We start from the raw sequence: 13,924 nt of genomic DNA, 5'->3' as shown, positions 1-13,924 counted from the left end.
TAGCCTCCCCCCTAAATCATGCTATGACTAGCCCCCCCCTAAAGCTTGCTATGACTAGCCATCCCCCTAAATCTTGCTATGACTAGCCTCCCCCCCTAAATATTGCTATGACTAGCCTCCCCCCCTAAATCTTGCTATGACTAGCCTCCCCCCTAAATCTTGCTATGACTAGCCTCCCCCCCTAAATCTTGCTATGACTAGCCTCCCCCCCTAAATCTTGCTATGACTAGCCTCCCCCCTAAATCTTGCTATGACTAGCCACCCCCCTAAATCTTGCTATGACTAGCCTCCCCCCTAAATCTTGCTATGACTAGCCTCCCCCCTAAATCTTGCTTTGACTAGCCTCCCCCCTAAATCTTGCTATGACTAGCCTACCCCCGAAATCTTGCTATGACTAGCCTCCCCCCTAAATCTTGCTATGACTAGCCTCCCCCCTAAATCTTGCTATGACTAGCCACCCCCCTAAATCTTGCTATGACTAGCCACCCCCCTAAATCTTGCTATGACTAGCCTCCCCCCTAAATCTTGCTATGACTAGCTTCCCCCCTAAATCTTGCTATGACTAGCCTCCCCCCTAAATCTTGCTATGACTAGCCTCCCCCCCTAAATCTTGCTATGACTAGCCTCCCCCCTAAATCTTGCTATGACTAGCCTCCCCCCTAAATCTTGCTATGACTAGCCTCCCCCCTAAATCTTGCTATGACTAGCCTCCCCCCTAAATCTTGCTATGACTAGCCTCCCCCCTAAATCTTGCTATGACTAGCCTCCCCCCTAAATCTTGCTATGACTAGCCTCCCCCCCTAAATCATGCTATGGCTAGATCTTTGGATCCATTTTTTTATCGCCTTACAAAATTTGGGCTTTTCACGCTATGGCGAACTTCCTCAGTCCCGCTATGGCGAGCTCCAATTCCTCGGATCAAGACTTCAGCAGGAACAAGATTTTGTTTTTCCCGAGTTACGTCTTCTTTTCCCCAAGAGTTTAATTCTATTTCCTCACATCAAAATTTCCCTCATAAAATGCGTCCTTGGATCAAGAAGCTTACTCGAGTTTCACTAAATAATGAGTCTTAGGAATAAGACCATTAGAGTAACAGCAGTAACAGCCTGGTTGATCAGACCCTGATCCACCACGAGGCTTGGTCTCAGACCGGGCCGCGGGGGCGTTGACCCCCGAAATTCTCTCCATGTATACTCCTGGTATACAATGTCATTAACTTTCTACGATAAGACACATATGCAACAGTTAGACAACTTTATTCCGAAACGTTTCGCCTACACAGTAGGCTTTTTCAGTCGAATACAGAAAATAGGCAGGAACAGTAGAGATGTGAAGACGATGTAATCAGTCCATCACCCTTGTAGTCGTAGAATTTGAGGTTGTCAGTCCCTCGGCCTGGAGAAGTTCAGTTCCATAGTCAGGAACTATCTGAAGATCAAGCGACAGTGCGGAGACTTAAATACTGTCGGAAGGAGAGGTGCAGAGTAGTAGTAGTAGTAGTAGTAGTAGTAGTAGTAGTGAGAATGTGACCACTGAGAGATCATGTCCCTCTCAGATCCAACCCTTCTCACTTGAAAAGCTTGTCCAAGGTGTTTTCTGTACCAAGATGCCATGTGTTGCAGTGTCTGACAAGATGAACATCAAAATGGTATACAATACCGACAGGTTGTTAGGTAAGACACATATGCAACAGTTAGACAACTTTATTCCGAAACGTTTCGCCTACACAGTAGGCTTCTTCAGTCGAATACAGAAAATAGGCAGGAACAGTAGAGACGTGAAGACGATGTAATCAGTCCATCACCCTTGTAGTCGTAGAATTTGAGGTTGTCAGTCCCTCGGCCTGGAGAAGTTCAGTTCCATAGTCAGGAACTATCTGAAGATCAAGCGACAGTGCGGAGACTTAAATACTGTGTAGGCGAAACGTTTCGGAATAAAGTTGTCTAACTGTTGCATATGTGTCTTACCTAACAACCTGTCGGTATTGTATACCATTTTGATGTTCATCTTGTCAGACACTGCAACACATGGCATCTTGGTACAGAAAACACCTTGGACAAGCTTTTCAAGTGAGAAGGGTTGGATCTGAGAGGGACATGATCTCTCAGTGGTCACATTCTCACTACTACTACTACTACTACTACTACTACTCTGCACCTCTCCTTCCGACAGTATTTAAGTCTCCGCACTGTCGCTTGATCTTCAGATAGTTCCTGACTATGGAACTGAACTTCTCCAGGCCGAGGGACTGACAACCTCAAATTCTACGACTACAAGGGTGATGGACTGGAGTTTACCTGGAGAGAGTTTCGGGGGTCAACGCCCCCGCGGCCCGGTCTGTGACCAGGCCTCCTGGTGGATCAGCGCCTGATCAACCAGGCTGTTGCTGCTGGCTGCACGCAAACCAACGTACGAGCCACAGCCCGGCTGATCAGGAACTGTCTTTAGGTGCTTGTCCAGTGCCAGCTTGAAGACTGCCAGGGGTCTGTTGGTAATCCCCCTTATGTGTGCTGGGAGGCAGTTGAACAGTCTCGGGCCCCTGACACTTATTGTATGGTCTCTTAACGTGCTAGTGACACCCCTGCTTTTCATTGGGGGGATGGTGCATCGTCTGCCAAGTCTTTTGCTTTCGTAGTGAGTGATTTTCGTGTGCAAGTTTGGTACTAGTCCCTCTAGGATTTTCCAGGTGTATATAATCATGTATCTCTCCCTCCTGCGTTCCAGGGAATACAGGTTTAGAAACCTCAAGCGCTCCCAGTAATTGAGGTGTTTTATCTCCGTTATGCGCGCCGTGAAAGTTCTCTGTACATTTTCTAGGTCGGCAATTTCACCTGCCTTGAAAGGTGCTGTTAGAGTGCAGCAATATTCCAGCCTAGATAGAACAAGTGACCTGAAGAGTGTCATCATGGGCTTGGCCTCCCTAGTTTTGAAGGTTCTCATTATCCATCCTGTCATTTTCCTAGCAGATGCGATTGATACAATGTTATGGTCCTTGAAGGTGAGATCCTCCGACATAATCACTCCTAGGTCTTTGACGTTGGTGTTTCGCTCTATTTTGTGGCCAGAATTTGTTTTGTACTCTGATGAAGATTTAATTTCCTCATGTTTACCATATCTGAGTAATTGAAATTTCTCATCGTTGAACTTCATATTGTTTTCTGCAGCCCACTGAAAGATTTGGTTGATGTCCGCCTGGAGCCTTGCAGTGTCTGCAATGGAAGACACTGTCATGCAGATTCGGGTGTCATCTGCAAAGGAAGACACGGTGCTGTGGCTGACATCCTTGTCTATGTCGGATATGAGGATGAGGAACAAGATGGGAGCTAGTACTGTGCCTTGTGGGACAGAGCTTTTCACCGTAGCTGCCTCGGACTTTACTCTGTTGACGACTACTCTCTGTGTTCTGTTAGTGAGGAAATTATAGATCCATCGACCGACTTTTCCTGTTATTCCTTTAGCGTGCATTTTGTGCGCTATTACGCCATGGTCACACTTGTCGAAGGCTTTTGCAAAGTCTGTATATATTACATCTGCATTCTTTTTGTCTTCTAGTGCATTTAGGACCTTGTCGTAGTGATCCAGTAGTTGAGACAGACAGGAGCGACCTGTTCTAAACCCATGTTGCCCTGGGTTGTGTAACTGATGGGTTTCTAGATGGGTGGTGATCTTGCTTCTTAGGACCCTTTCAAAGATTTTTATGATATGGGATGTTAGTGCTATTGGTCTGTAGTTCTTTGCTGTTGCTTTACTGCCCCCTTTGTGGAGTGGGGCTATGTCTGTTGTTTTTAGTAACTGAGGGACGACCCCCGTGTCCATGCTCCCTCTCCATAGGATGGAAAAGGCTCGTGATAGGGGCTTCTTGCAGTTCTTGATGAACACAGAGTTCCATGAGTCTGGCCCTGGGGCAGAGTGCATGGGCATGTCATTTATCGCCTGTTCGAAGTCATTTGGCGTCAGGATAACATCGGACTGATTACATCGTCTTCACGTCTCTACTGTTCCTGCCTATTTTCTGTATTCGACTGAAGAAGCCTACTGTGTAGGCGAAACGTTTCGGAATAAAGTTGTCTAACTGTTGCATATGTGTCTTACCTAACAACCTGTCGGTATTGTATACCATTTTGATGTTCAACTTTCTACGAAAAAAAATAATTGGTATATGAAATCAAATTTCTACAAATCTTGATCCAGTTTTATAACTGTAAAGCACCCCTCTGGCAAGACAGTGATGGAGTGAATGATGAAGAAAGTTTTTCTTTTTCGGGCCACCCTATCTTGGTGGGAAACGGCCGATGTGTTAATAAAAAAAATAGTGTCCAGAGCATATCTGGTATTATCCTGACGCCAGATGACTTCGAACAGGCGATAAATGACACGTCCACGCACTCTGCCCTAGGGCCAGACTCATGGAACTCTGTGTTCATCAAGAACTGCAAGAAGCCCCTATCACGAGGTTTTAACATCCTATGGAGAGAGAGCATGGACACGGGGGTCGTCCCACAGTTACTAAAAACAACAGGCTTAGCCCCACTCCACAAAGGGGGCAGTAAAGCAATAGCAAAGAACTGCAGACCGATAGCGTTAACATCCCATATCATAAAAATCTTTGAAAGGGTCCTAAGAAGCAAGATCACCACCCATCTAGATACCCATCAGTTACACAACACATTGCAACATGGGTTTAGAGCAGGTCGCTCCTGTCTGTCTCAACTATTGGATCACTACGACAAGGTCCTAGATGCACTAGAGGACAAAAAGAATGCACATGTAATATATACAGTCTTTGCAAAAGCCTTCGACAAGTGTGACCATGGCGTAATATAGCGCAGAAAATGCGTGCTGAAGGATCTATAATTTCCTCACAAACAGAACATGAAGAGTAGTGGTCAACAGAGTAGTCTGAGGCGGCTACAGTGAAAAGCTCTGTTCCACAAGGCACAGTACTCGCTCCCATCTTGTTTCTCATCCTCATATCTGACATAGACAAGGATGTCGGCCACAGCACCGTGTCTTCCTTTGCAGATGACACCCGAATCTGCATGACAGTGTCTTCCATTGCAGACACTGCAGGGCTCCAGGCGGACATCAACCAAATCTTTCAGTGGGCTGCAGAAAACAATATGAAGTTCAATGATGAGAATTTCAATTACCCCGATGTGGTAAAGATGAGGAAATTAAAACTTCATCAGAGTACAAAACAAATTCCTTCCACAAAATAGAGCGAGAAACCAACGTCAAAGACCTGGGAGTGATCATGTCGGAGGATCTCACTTTCAAGGGCCATAACATTGTATCAATCGCATCTGCTAGAAAAATGACAGGATGGATAATGAGAACCTTCAAAACTAGGGATGCCAAGCCCATGATGACACTCTTCAGGTCAACTGTTTTATCTAGGCTGGAATATTGCTGCACGCTAACAGCACCTTTCAAGGCAGGTGAAATTGCTGACCTAGAAAATGTACAGAGAACCTTCACGGCGCGCATAACGGAGATAAAACACCTCGCTGAGAGTGCTTGAAGTTCCTGAACCTGTACTCCTTGGAACGCAGGCGGGAGAGATACATGATTATATACACTTGGAAAATCATAGAGGAACTAGTACCGAACTTGCACACGAAAATCACTCGCAACGAAAGCAAAAGACTCGGCAGACGATGCAACATCCCCCCAGTGAAAAGCAGGGGTGTCACTAGCACGTTAAAAGACAATACAATAAGTGTCAGGGGCCCGAGACTGTTCAACTGCCTCCCAGCATTCATAAGGGGGATTACCAATAGACCCCTGGCTGTCTTAAAGCAGGCACTGGATAAGCACCTAAAGTCGGCACCTGACCAGCCGGGCTGATGCTCGTATGTTGGATTGCGTGCAGCCAGCAGTAACAGCCTAGTTGATCAGGCTCTGATCCACCAGGAGGACTGGTCACAGACTGGGCCGCGGGGGCGTTGACCCCCGGAACTCTCTCCAGGTAATTATACCACATTTTTCTGACCTTACCAATAACTAGCGGAGTTGCGAAAGGATCCTTCAGTCAGGTCAAACACAAAGAGCTACCTTGGTTCTACAGTGGGCGAGGATACATTGGGTTAACTTAGCTTTCCAGTGCAAGAGAACTGGCTACTGAGGTGGAATATAATAAAGTAACAGACAACTTTGCTAGAATGAAGCCTAGACGAGACTGTTGTAGTTACTTTATACATTTTTTTCCACATTGCTTCTTTTGTTTTCATTTTATGTTTACAATTAAAATCATTAAATAACACCTTTATCAGTCAGTGTGAGTGTTTCTGTCCCTGATGCTGCTGTTCATTGCAGGCTTGGGATAGGGACTTGAATGAGACGCTGACGTACAGCCTTATCAATGACTTTGAGTGGTCTGATACCAACATCAACTCAACATACAACTTCGGGTGAGATATGGTGGAAACCTGGTGTATAATGTCGACAAGTTGTGTTTATAAGACATAAAAGCAAACACCTAGTTTACTCCATGTATAGTTTACTAGGTCACAGGACCGGAATGCTTCCATGGTGAAATGTTCTAATTGCCCTTGATTTGTACTCCCTGGAAAGCAGGCGAAAAAATTACATGATCATATACATTTGGAAGATACTAGGGGAACTAGCTCCAGATCTGCACACGAAAATCGCTCTACGAAAACAGTAGATGCGGCAGGAGATGCAACCCCCCAAGACTGTTCAGCTGCCTCCCAGCATATATAAAGGGGATTACCAATAGACAATTTCAGTAGGAATTTCGCCAGCTTTGAAGGGGGCATTTAGTGTACAGCAGCATTCCAGACTAGAGAGAATAAGTGATTTGAAGAATCATCATTGGCTTGGCATCCTTTGTTTTGAAGGTTCTCATTATCCATTCTATCATTTTTCTAGCAGATATGGTAGATACATTGCTGTGGTCTTTGAAAGCGAGATCCTCTGGCATTATCACTCCCAGGTCCTTCACATTACTGTTTCGCTCTATTGTATGGCTAGAATTTGTTGTATGCCCTGATAGTCTTAATTTCCTCAAGTTTTCCATGTATGAGTAGTTGAAAATTCTCTTCATTGAACTTCATATTGTTTTGAGTGGCCCATTTGAAGATTTGGTTGATGTCCACTTGGAGTCTTGCGGTGTCTTCGATGGAGGACACTGTCATGGCAATTCGGGCATCATCCACAAAGGAACATACGGAACTATAGTTTACATCTGTCTGTGAGATATGAGGATGAGAAATAGGATTTATTTGTTTATTTATTTATTTGAACATGATACAGAGAAGTACAAAAGAATACAGTTAAATGCAGCATGCCAAAGCCACTTGAATGCATAGCATTACGGGCAGGCTTAATGCAAGTGCTGTGCCTTGTGGAACAGAGCTTTTCACAGTAGCTGACTCAGACTTTACTCTGTGTATTATTACTCTTTGTGTTCTATTTGTTGGGACAGGCAGGAGCGACTTGCTCTAAACCCATATTGTCCTGGGTTGTGTAACTGATGGATATCTAGGTGGTTGGTGATGCTTCTTAGAACACTCAAAGATTTTTATATGGGACATTAGTGCTATAGGTGGGGATGTTACAGTCCTTGAGGTGGGAAGTACAGTGCCTGTACTCTGGAGGAGCTGTATAGCCCTTGTGGCTTAGCGCTTCTTTTTGGTTATAATAATAATGTACTCTGAAGGATGGGTGAGGATGCTGCAGTTGAAAGGGTCATCCAGACCATGATATCAGCACACTGGCAAAACAGCGATTGAATGAATGACGGTGAATGTTCCCTCCTTTTTGTGAACGGGGAAGGGGGATCACCCTTCCTCTGTGGGAGACGGCCAGTGTGTTAACGCAAATCATATATATTTTATTATCATAGCTGTTTTTTTCTCAGCATTGAAAAAGCGGCTAACAACACCGCCAGGATTCTACTCAACTTTAATCCCCTCGGAATAAATGAAGGATACTGCAGATTTACCATCAATGTTCTTGACTCAGGTAACCTAAATTCTACACTGTATCTGACATTTTTTGGGGTTATTCTAGGTAATTTACACAGCTAACATTCCTGTACCTATTATTGTTGGCTGAACCTCTCTTGAATGTTAATGCAAATAATTCAGGTTACCTTATTCCTGGTATATCTCCTTTTATTGTAATTGACTTTCCCACAGTTGAGTTACTTAGCCGTTTTAACTTTTAAGGTTTAAATATTAAGATATTACAAGGACCCCAATGAAAATAAATCACTTTGTCTGACTTTCTAGGGTTATTCTAGGTAATTTACACATATATTACTATGTATGATAATTTGTGTAACTATTTATGTGTACCTGTACCTAAATAAACTTACTACCTCTACATCTCATTCATTACTTCAGGGACTTTATGAATGATTTTTTTTCTGTTATTCTCCCCTAACATAGTGTTCTATTGCAACATGCACAGTGCTAGAAGCATCAGATAGGGTAATTAAAACAACTTATGCAGTGGTTTGACTTATTTATAAGAGTACCAACCTGTCCCTTGGTAAATGTATGTAGAATTTTGTTCTAGGTTAGGATAGAATGGGGGACAAGTTCTAGGTGAGGATAGATGGGGATAAGTTCTAGGTGAGGATAAGAGGCAAACAAGTTCTAGGTGAGGATAGGAGAGAAACAAGTTCTAGGCGAGAATAGGATGGGGACAAGTTCTAGAAGAGGATAGGAGGGAGACAAGTTCTAAAAGAAGATAGAATGGGGGGACAAGTTCTAAAATAGGATAGGAGGGGGACAAGTTCTAGGAGAGAATAGGATGGGGGACAAGTTCTAAGTGAGGATAGGATGGAGGCAAGTTCTAGGTGGGAATAGAAGGGGGACAGTTTTCATAAAAATGGAGTTTCCTTTTATTCCCTACAAGAAAACAATTCTTTACCCCTTGGCCTTCTGCACATTTTGCATGGGTACCACCAATGACCTCGACATTTCATACTATCATTAGTCTTGGTTGAGTGAACCATTGTTTTTCACCAATGATGGCCACACTTTAGTTCATACGTTGTTCAGACTTATCGTTTTAGTATCTAACAGACGTGTCAAGGTGTGGATAATAAAAGGTTGATCAGGCGCTGATCCACCAGGAGGCCTGGTCACAGACCGGGCCGCGGGGGCGTTGACCCCCGAAACTCTCTCCAGGTAACTCCAGGAATGTTAGGCCATTAATTTGTAATGATATTCATGTAATTAATAAGTTTGGTGTCTAATGCATTTCGTATTTTGCAGATAATCATAAAGGTAATACTACTGCTAAAGTGTATGCCATTACAAAGACCTACGAATTGCCTGTCTACTTTAAAAATAACTATGAGGATGTAATAAGCAATCGGGTACAAGTAAGTACATGTATATTTAAAGGAGCTGTCGAAAAGATAGGGAGATTGAAGTAATTGTTAATTATTATTACAATCGAAACTACCGGGGTCATACAGCACTGCAAGTAATTGTTAAGGATCATAATTACTGAGATGGAGGCTCTGATGAGGTTTTTGTTTAGATTTTCAGTCATCGTATTTACAAAATATACACTAATCAGACAGGCCATAAGATATACAGCATTTCAGACAATGCAAAAATTATGATACTGCATATAATTTAGTCAGCCTATTTTTTTTTTAAATATTATTATTAATGTAAGCTTTTATTAACACATGATAACAGATTAGTTAATATATTGTAGATTCAAGTTTTACACCGATAGTAATTTATCTTATCAAAAGTTTGGAATGACAATAGGGAAGCCTCTCTCCCCTGCATTACTAACCTTTATACAGAATATTTTTAATGTAAATCGTTTATGCAAAACTAAAATATATTTAGTACAGATAATGTGTACAACATTATCTGTAACATATAGAATGTTTTGTGATTGAACTTGTGCATTATTATTTTAATAACTAAGCATTAAAACCACAAACTGAACTTGTGCAACAAACTCCAGTCTACTATAATTAAACTCATTATCCTTGTCAGTTTTTTTTTATAATCAGGACTGAGTGCTAAAGCATTCTTGTCAATAGCTCATTATTACAGTATTTCTCCCTCTGTGTCTTGTATTTGCAAAATATTCTTATGCATTTTGCTTGCTATTGTGAACACAAAAGATATTCCATATTTTGCTGTTTTCTGAGTGATATGCTTCATGCTTTATACATTATGCTTCTCCAGGTCGAAGGGATTTTCACAATGGCATATGGATATCAGTGCATCATTGATAGCATAGCACAGAGCACAGATGATCAAGGGGAAACCACTGTTCTTATGCACTTCATCGACACTTCTACTGACACTCCAGTCACTGTCAAAGATATTCTTGAGTAAGTTGAATAAAAGTAGCAACAGACAAAAGGGAATTTGTAATGCTTGTCTTAGTTTATCTAACACTCAAACAGTGAAGAACATCATGACATTTTATATATCAAAATATTTGCTGTGTTCTTCCCTGTGTCTGAATAAATAACTTATTATAAATATAACCAGTTATAAAAATGTAAATATAGTTCATTGCCAGTGTAACTTGCTTAACTTTATAACTTGCTTAACTTTATAACTTGGCTCGAAGCTTTATGGCGCAGTTCCTGGACTCATTTATGTGCTTACGTAATTTCTTTGCTGCCACCCAAGGGATGGGTGCAAGGTGCATAATACAACTATTTAACTAGTTCTTCTTTCATTGCTACTAACAGTGCTTAAAATTTTTTTTTCTTGATTATTATAATCAAAACCAAGTGCTAAACTCACTAGGGTCTGTTTTTTTTTCCTTGAGTTCTACTAAGAATGCTTAAAAATTAATTGTATTTTTTCCTTCAGTGCTACTAATGATGGCCAGGTCGTTACCCAACTCCTGAAAAACTTGAATAACATTAAACTCGATTTAAAATCTATTGGAACTGTCATAGCAGATGGCAGTGATCAAGATCAAAAACTACTTATCTTACAAGTAAGATCTTCATGAAAATATTCTGATTCAACATGGAAAATTTTGAATTGACAATTTTTTTAAAGGAAAAGGTTCATAGTCACTAATCTTGCCATTTTTTATGTAAAGTATTAACTATTTGTCCTTGCATTTGTTTGGTTTCTGGATATATACACAGAGAGGTACATATATTTTTCTCAGCTTATATCTGCTGAGAGATTACTTTAATCCCTGTAGATATTAAAGTGTCCTTATGGGTTGGCGAGACCTCACTGCCCCAGTGTAATTGATAGGTGTTAAACCCTATTAACCAACTTGATCTGTTAGTGTATTTAAAACCATTTATTTATAATACAGTATTTTTAATACAGATTAAGTTTTAGGTCATTCATCTGCACAAGGGCCATTGGAAATGTGCTCCATATAGATAAAAATAATATAGATAATAAACTTATTGTATTTATACACCAAGATACAGGCCAACCGACTTTTGAAGCTCTCAGCATGCCAGATCCTCAGTCTGCGCTGGTACAAGAGCATTAATTTCCCTATCTTCAGTTGTTGGCATTTCTGTACACTGGGCCTGTGATGCTAATGGCCTAGTTTGTTTAAGCTCCTCAAGCAGCAAAGAAGAAGTCGACAATTTTCTTCAGTTTGCTAAGAATATATTAACAAGTAATGAATTCGATTTCTATAGTAGTAAATTAGTGGCCACAGGAGTTGAATCCTAATGGTGCACTGGTGAAGAAAAGAAAGCTACTGAAGATGCTTTTAATAAACAATGTTTTTCCCTCTGTCAGTGCTTTTAATGGGACATTGTCACTCCCCTTTCCTGTTAGAGCTTTAAAGGGACAAAGTTTCTTTGTTAGAGCTTCCTCAGGCCATTTTGCTCTATGTACAGCTTTATCATATAAGTACATATCTAATATCGAGAGGAATATCAGCAAGTAAATATTACAAATTAGACAAAGACACATTGGAAGGGAACTCCATACTGGGGTTCAAAGATAGGATTGACAAGGCTCAGTAAAGTTAATCAGTTGAAAGTTAGAGGTAGAACTAGGAACTTGATCTCACTCCTGCAAATTCAGATAGGAAATAGCAAATAGGTACTGTAATTACACCAATGTTTTCTCTTGCCTTTGCCACAGGGCACAGAGACTTGTGTCAGGAGATTTTCACTGGCTCTTAAGCCAAAGCAATTGTATTTTCCCTTTCAGTAGGGTCAAAATGCATGTAAAATACTGTATTCCATTGCTTATATTAATATTAGCTGACTGATGCAGGTGCTGCTTGGAGTGGTGTCCCTGGTGTTAGGCTCGCTGGTCTTCCTTCTGATCACTGTCTACTGCCTCAGGACCAGGAGGTACAGTCTACTGCTCCTCGTTAAATCCCTTCCTGCAAGGACTGTTAAGTTAGGCCTTGTATGTACGTATTTCAAGATCCACTGCCATACAGCATTATACAAATGTTAATTTAAAATTTATACCCCCAGCAGCATTCTTCATACTTCTCATATGTGGCAATGTAAATTTTGTTTAAATATTTTTGCATTTGTCTCAGGGCAGATGAAATTTTCGGGAGCTGATGAAAATTTGGGAGGCTTCGGCCTTCCCTTGGCTCTGCCACTGCTTTAGGTTCTCTAAGTCTTGAATGCTGTCACCCAGCAAAATACTGGAAACAACATACTGGTGATAATAAACGGCATTGAAATGAACTCTTGTGCCTCAGTTACTGTAACTAAGTATGTGCAGTGTAAAAGTATAATGTGTTAATCTAAAAAATGGCTAGTGTCATAAATTTTTGAAATAAATTATTTCCTTTCAGTTTGGAGCGTCGAGTGAAAGTTTTGTCAACGAACACTTTTGGTTCTCAGTCTTCAGATATAAACAGGATTGGCATGGGGATGGCAGCAGTTCCTGGAAGTAATAAATTTGCAGGTGAAGGAGCAAATCCCATGTACAATATGCCTGAAACCAACATAAGAAATGATGATTCAAGCAGGTAATGCAGTGAGAAATATTCTGTGGGATGGGAAGATGTTGTCTGTATTGTCTATGCCATTAATTCTTTGTTGTTTATGCACTAGATGTAACAGTATATATCAATGTAATGGTTATTTAAGGCATACTACAGCAGTTTTAGGTGGTTAATGGGGTTTAGAACCCATCGATTTCATGAGTGTCCTTAAGGCTACACATAACCAGTCAAGAATACTTTAATCCCTTAAAGAGGGATTGGGAGAACCTCTCACTGTATGTACACTTGAGAGGCAGACAACTCGAGAGGTTTTTGAGAACTTTGGCACAGTCGAGTGTAGAAAAATAATATAAAGATGAAAAATAACTAAAGTATTTTGCCGAGAGAAGAACAGCTACTTATTAACCCTTTGACTGTTTTGGTCGTATATATACGTCTTAGGAGCCAGTGTTTCGGACGTATTAATATGCATGAATTCTAGCGGCTTCAAATCAAGCAGGAGAAAGCTGGTAGGCCCAAAAGTGAGAAAATGGGTCTGTGTGCACCACAAAAAAAAAATCCTGCAGCACGCAGTGCATAATGAGAAAAAAAATTGAACGTTTTTTTGGATTAAAACGCCGACTTTGAGGTGTATTTTCGTATAGTATTTATCGTTGTATTCTCGTTTTCATGGTCTTGTGTGATAAAATAGAAAACATATTACAGAAATAGAGATGATTTTGATTAGTTTCACGATGAAAATGACCTTGAAATTGAGCTCAAAGTAGCGGAAATGTTCGATTTTTACCAACGTTCAGGAGTAAGCAAATCATACCACACGTCCAAAATACATTAACTGGGAGTCTGATATTCTTTCACAAGTGCACTGATATTATTTATACCATTTTTACAATAATGCAGTAGTCTGCATAACAGTAAATTTTGTATTTTTTGTATGAATAAAAAATCAAAATACGTAGAAGGCAATAGTAATATAAGAGAGGCCTAGAGATGTGGCTAATGA

The 13,924-nt window shown here is 41.0% G+C and overlaps 1 protein-coding gene across 1 annotated transcript in view; it reads left to right on the top strand.

Annotated features, from left to right (window-relative positions):
* Positions 1-13,924, top strand: part of LOC128687561 (cadherin-AgCad1) — a 107,352-nt gene that overhangs the window by 68,040 nt on the left and 25,388 nt on the right. The window contains exons 31-37 of the mRNA XM_070084114.1: positions 6,316-6,410; positions 7,883-7,986; positions 9,249-9,358; positions 10,191-10,339; positions 10,833-10,962; positions 12,228-12,307; positions 12,769-12,945. Of these exons, the coding sequence (XP_069940215.1) occupies positions 6,316-6,410; positions 7,883-7,986; positions 9,249-9,358; positions 10,191-10,339; positions 10,833-10,962; positions 12,228-12,307; positions 12,769-12,945 (845 nt within the window). The remainder of the gene's footprint in view (positions 1-6,315; positions 6,411-7,882; positions 7,987-9,248; positions 9,359-10,190; positions 10,340-10,832; positions 10,963-12,227; positions 12,308-12,768; positions 12,946-13,924) is intronic.

The sequence above is a fragment of the Cherax quadricarinatus genome, chromosome 11, assembly GCF_038502225.1.
Source record: "Cherax quadricarinatus isolate ZL_2023a chromosome 11, ASM3850222v1, whole genome shotgun sequence".
Taxonomy (NCBI): Eukaryota; Metazoa; Arthropoda; class Malacostraca; order Decapoda; family Parastacidae; genus Cherax; species Cherax quadricarinatus.
Note: the sequence above shows the minus strand (reverse complement) of the source record. Positions and strands in the feature narration are given on the sequence as shown.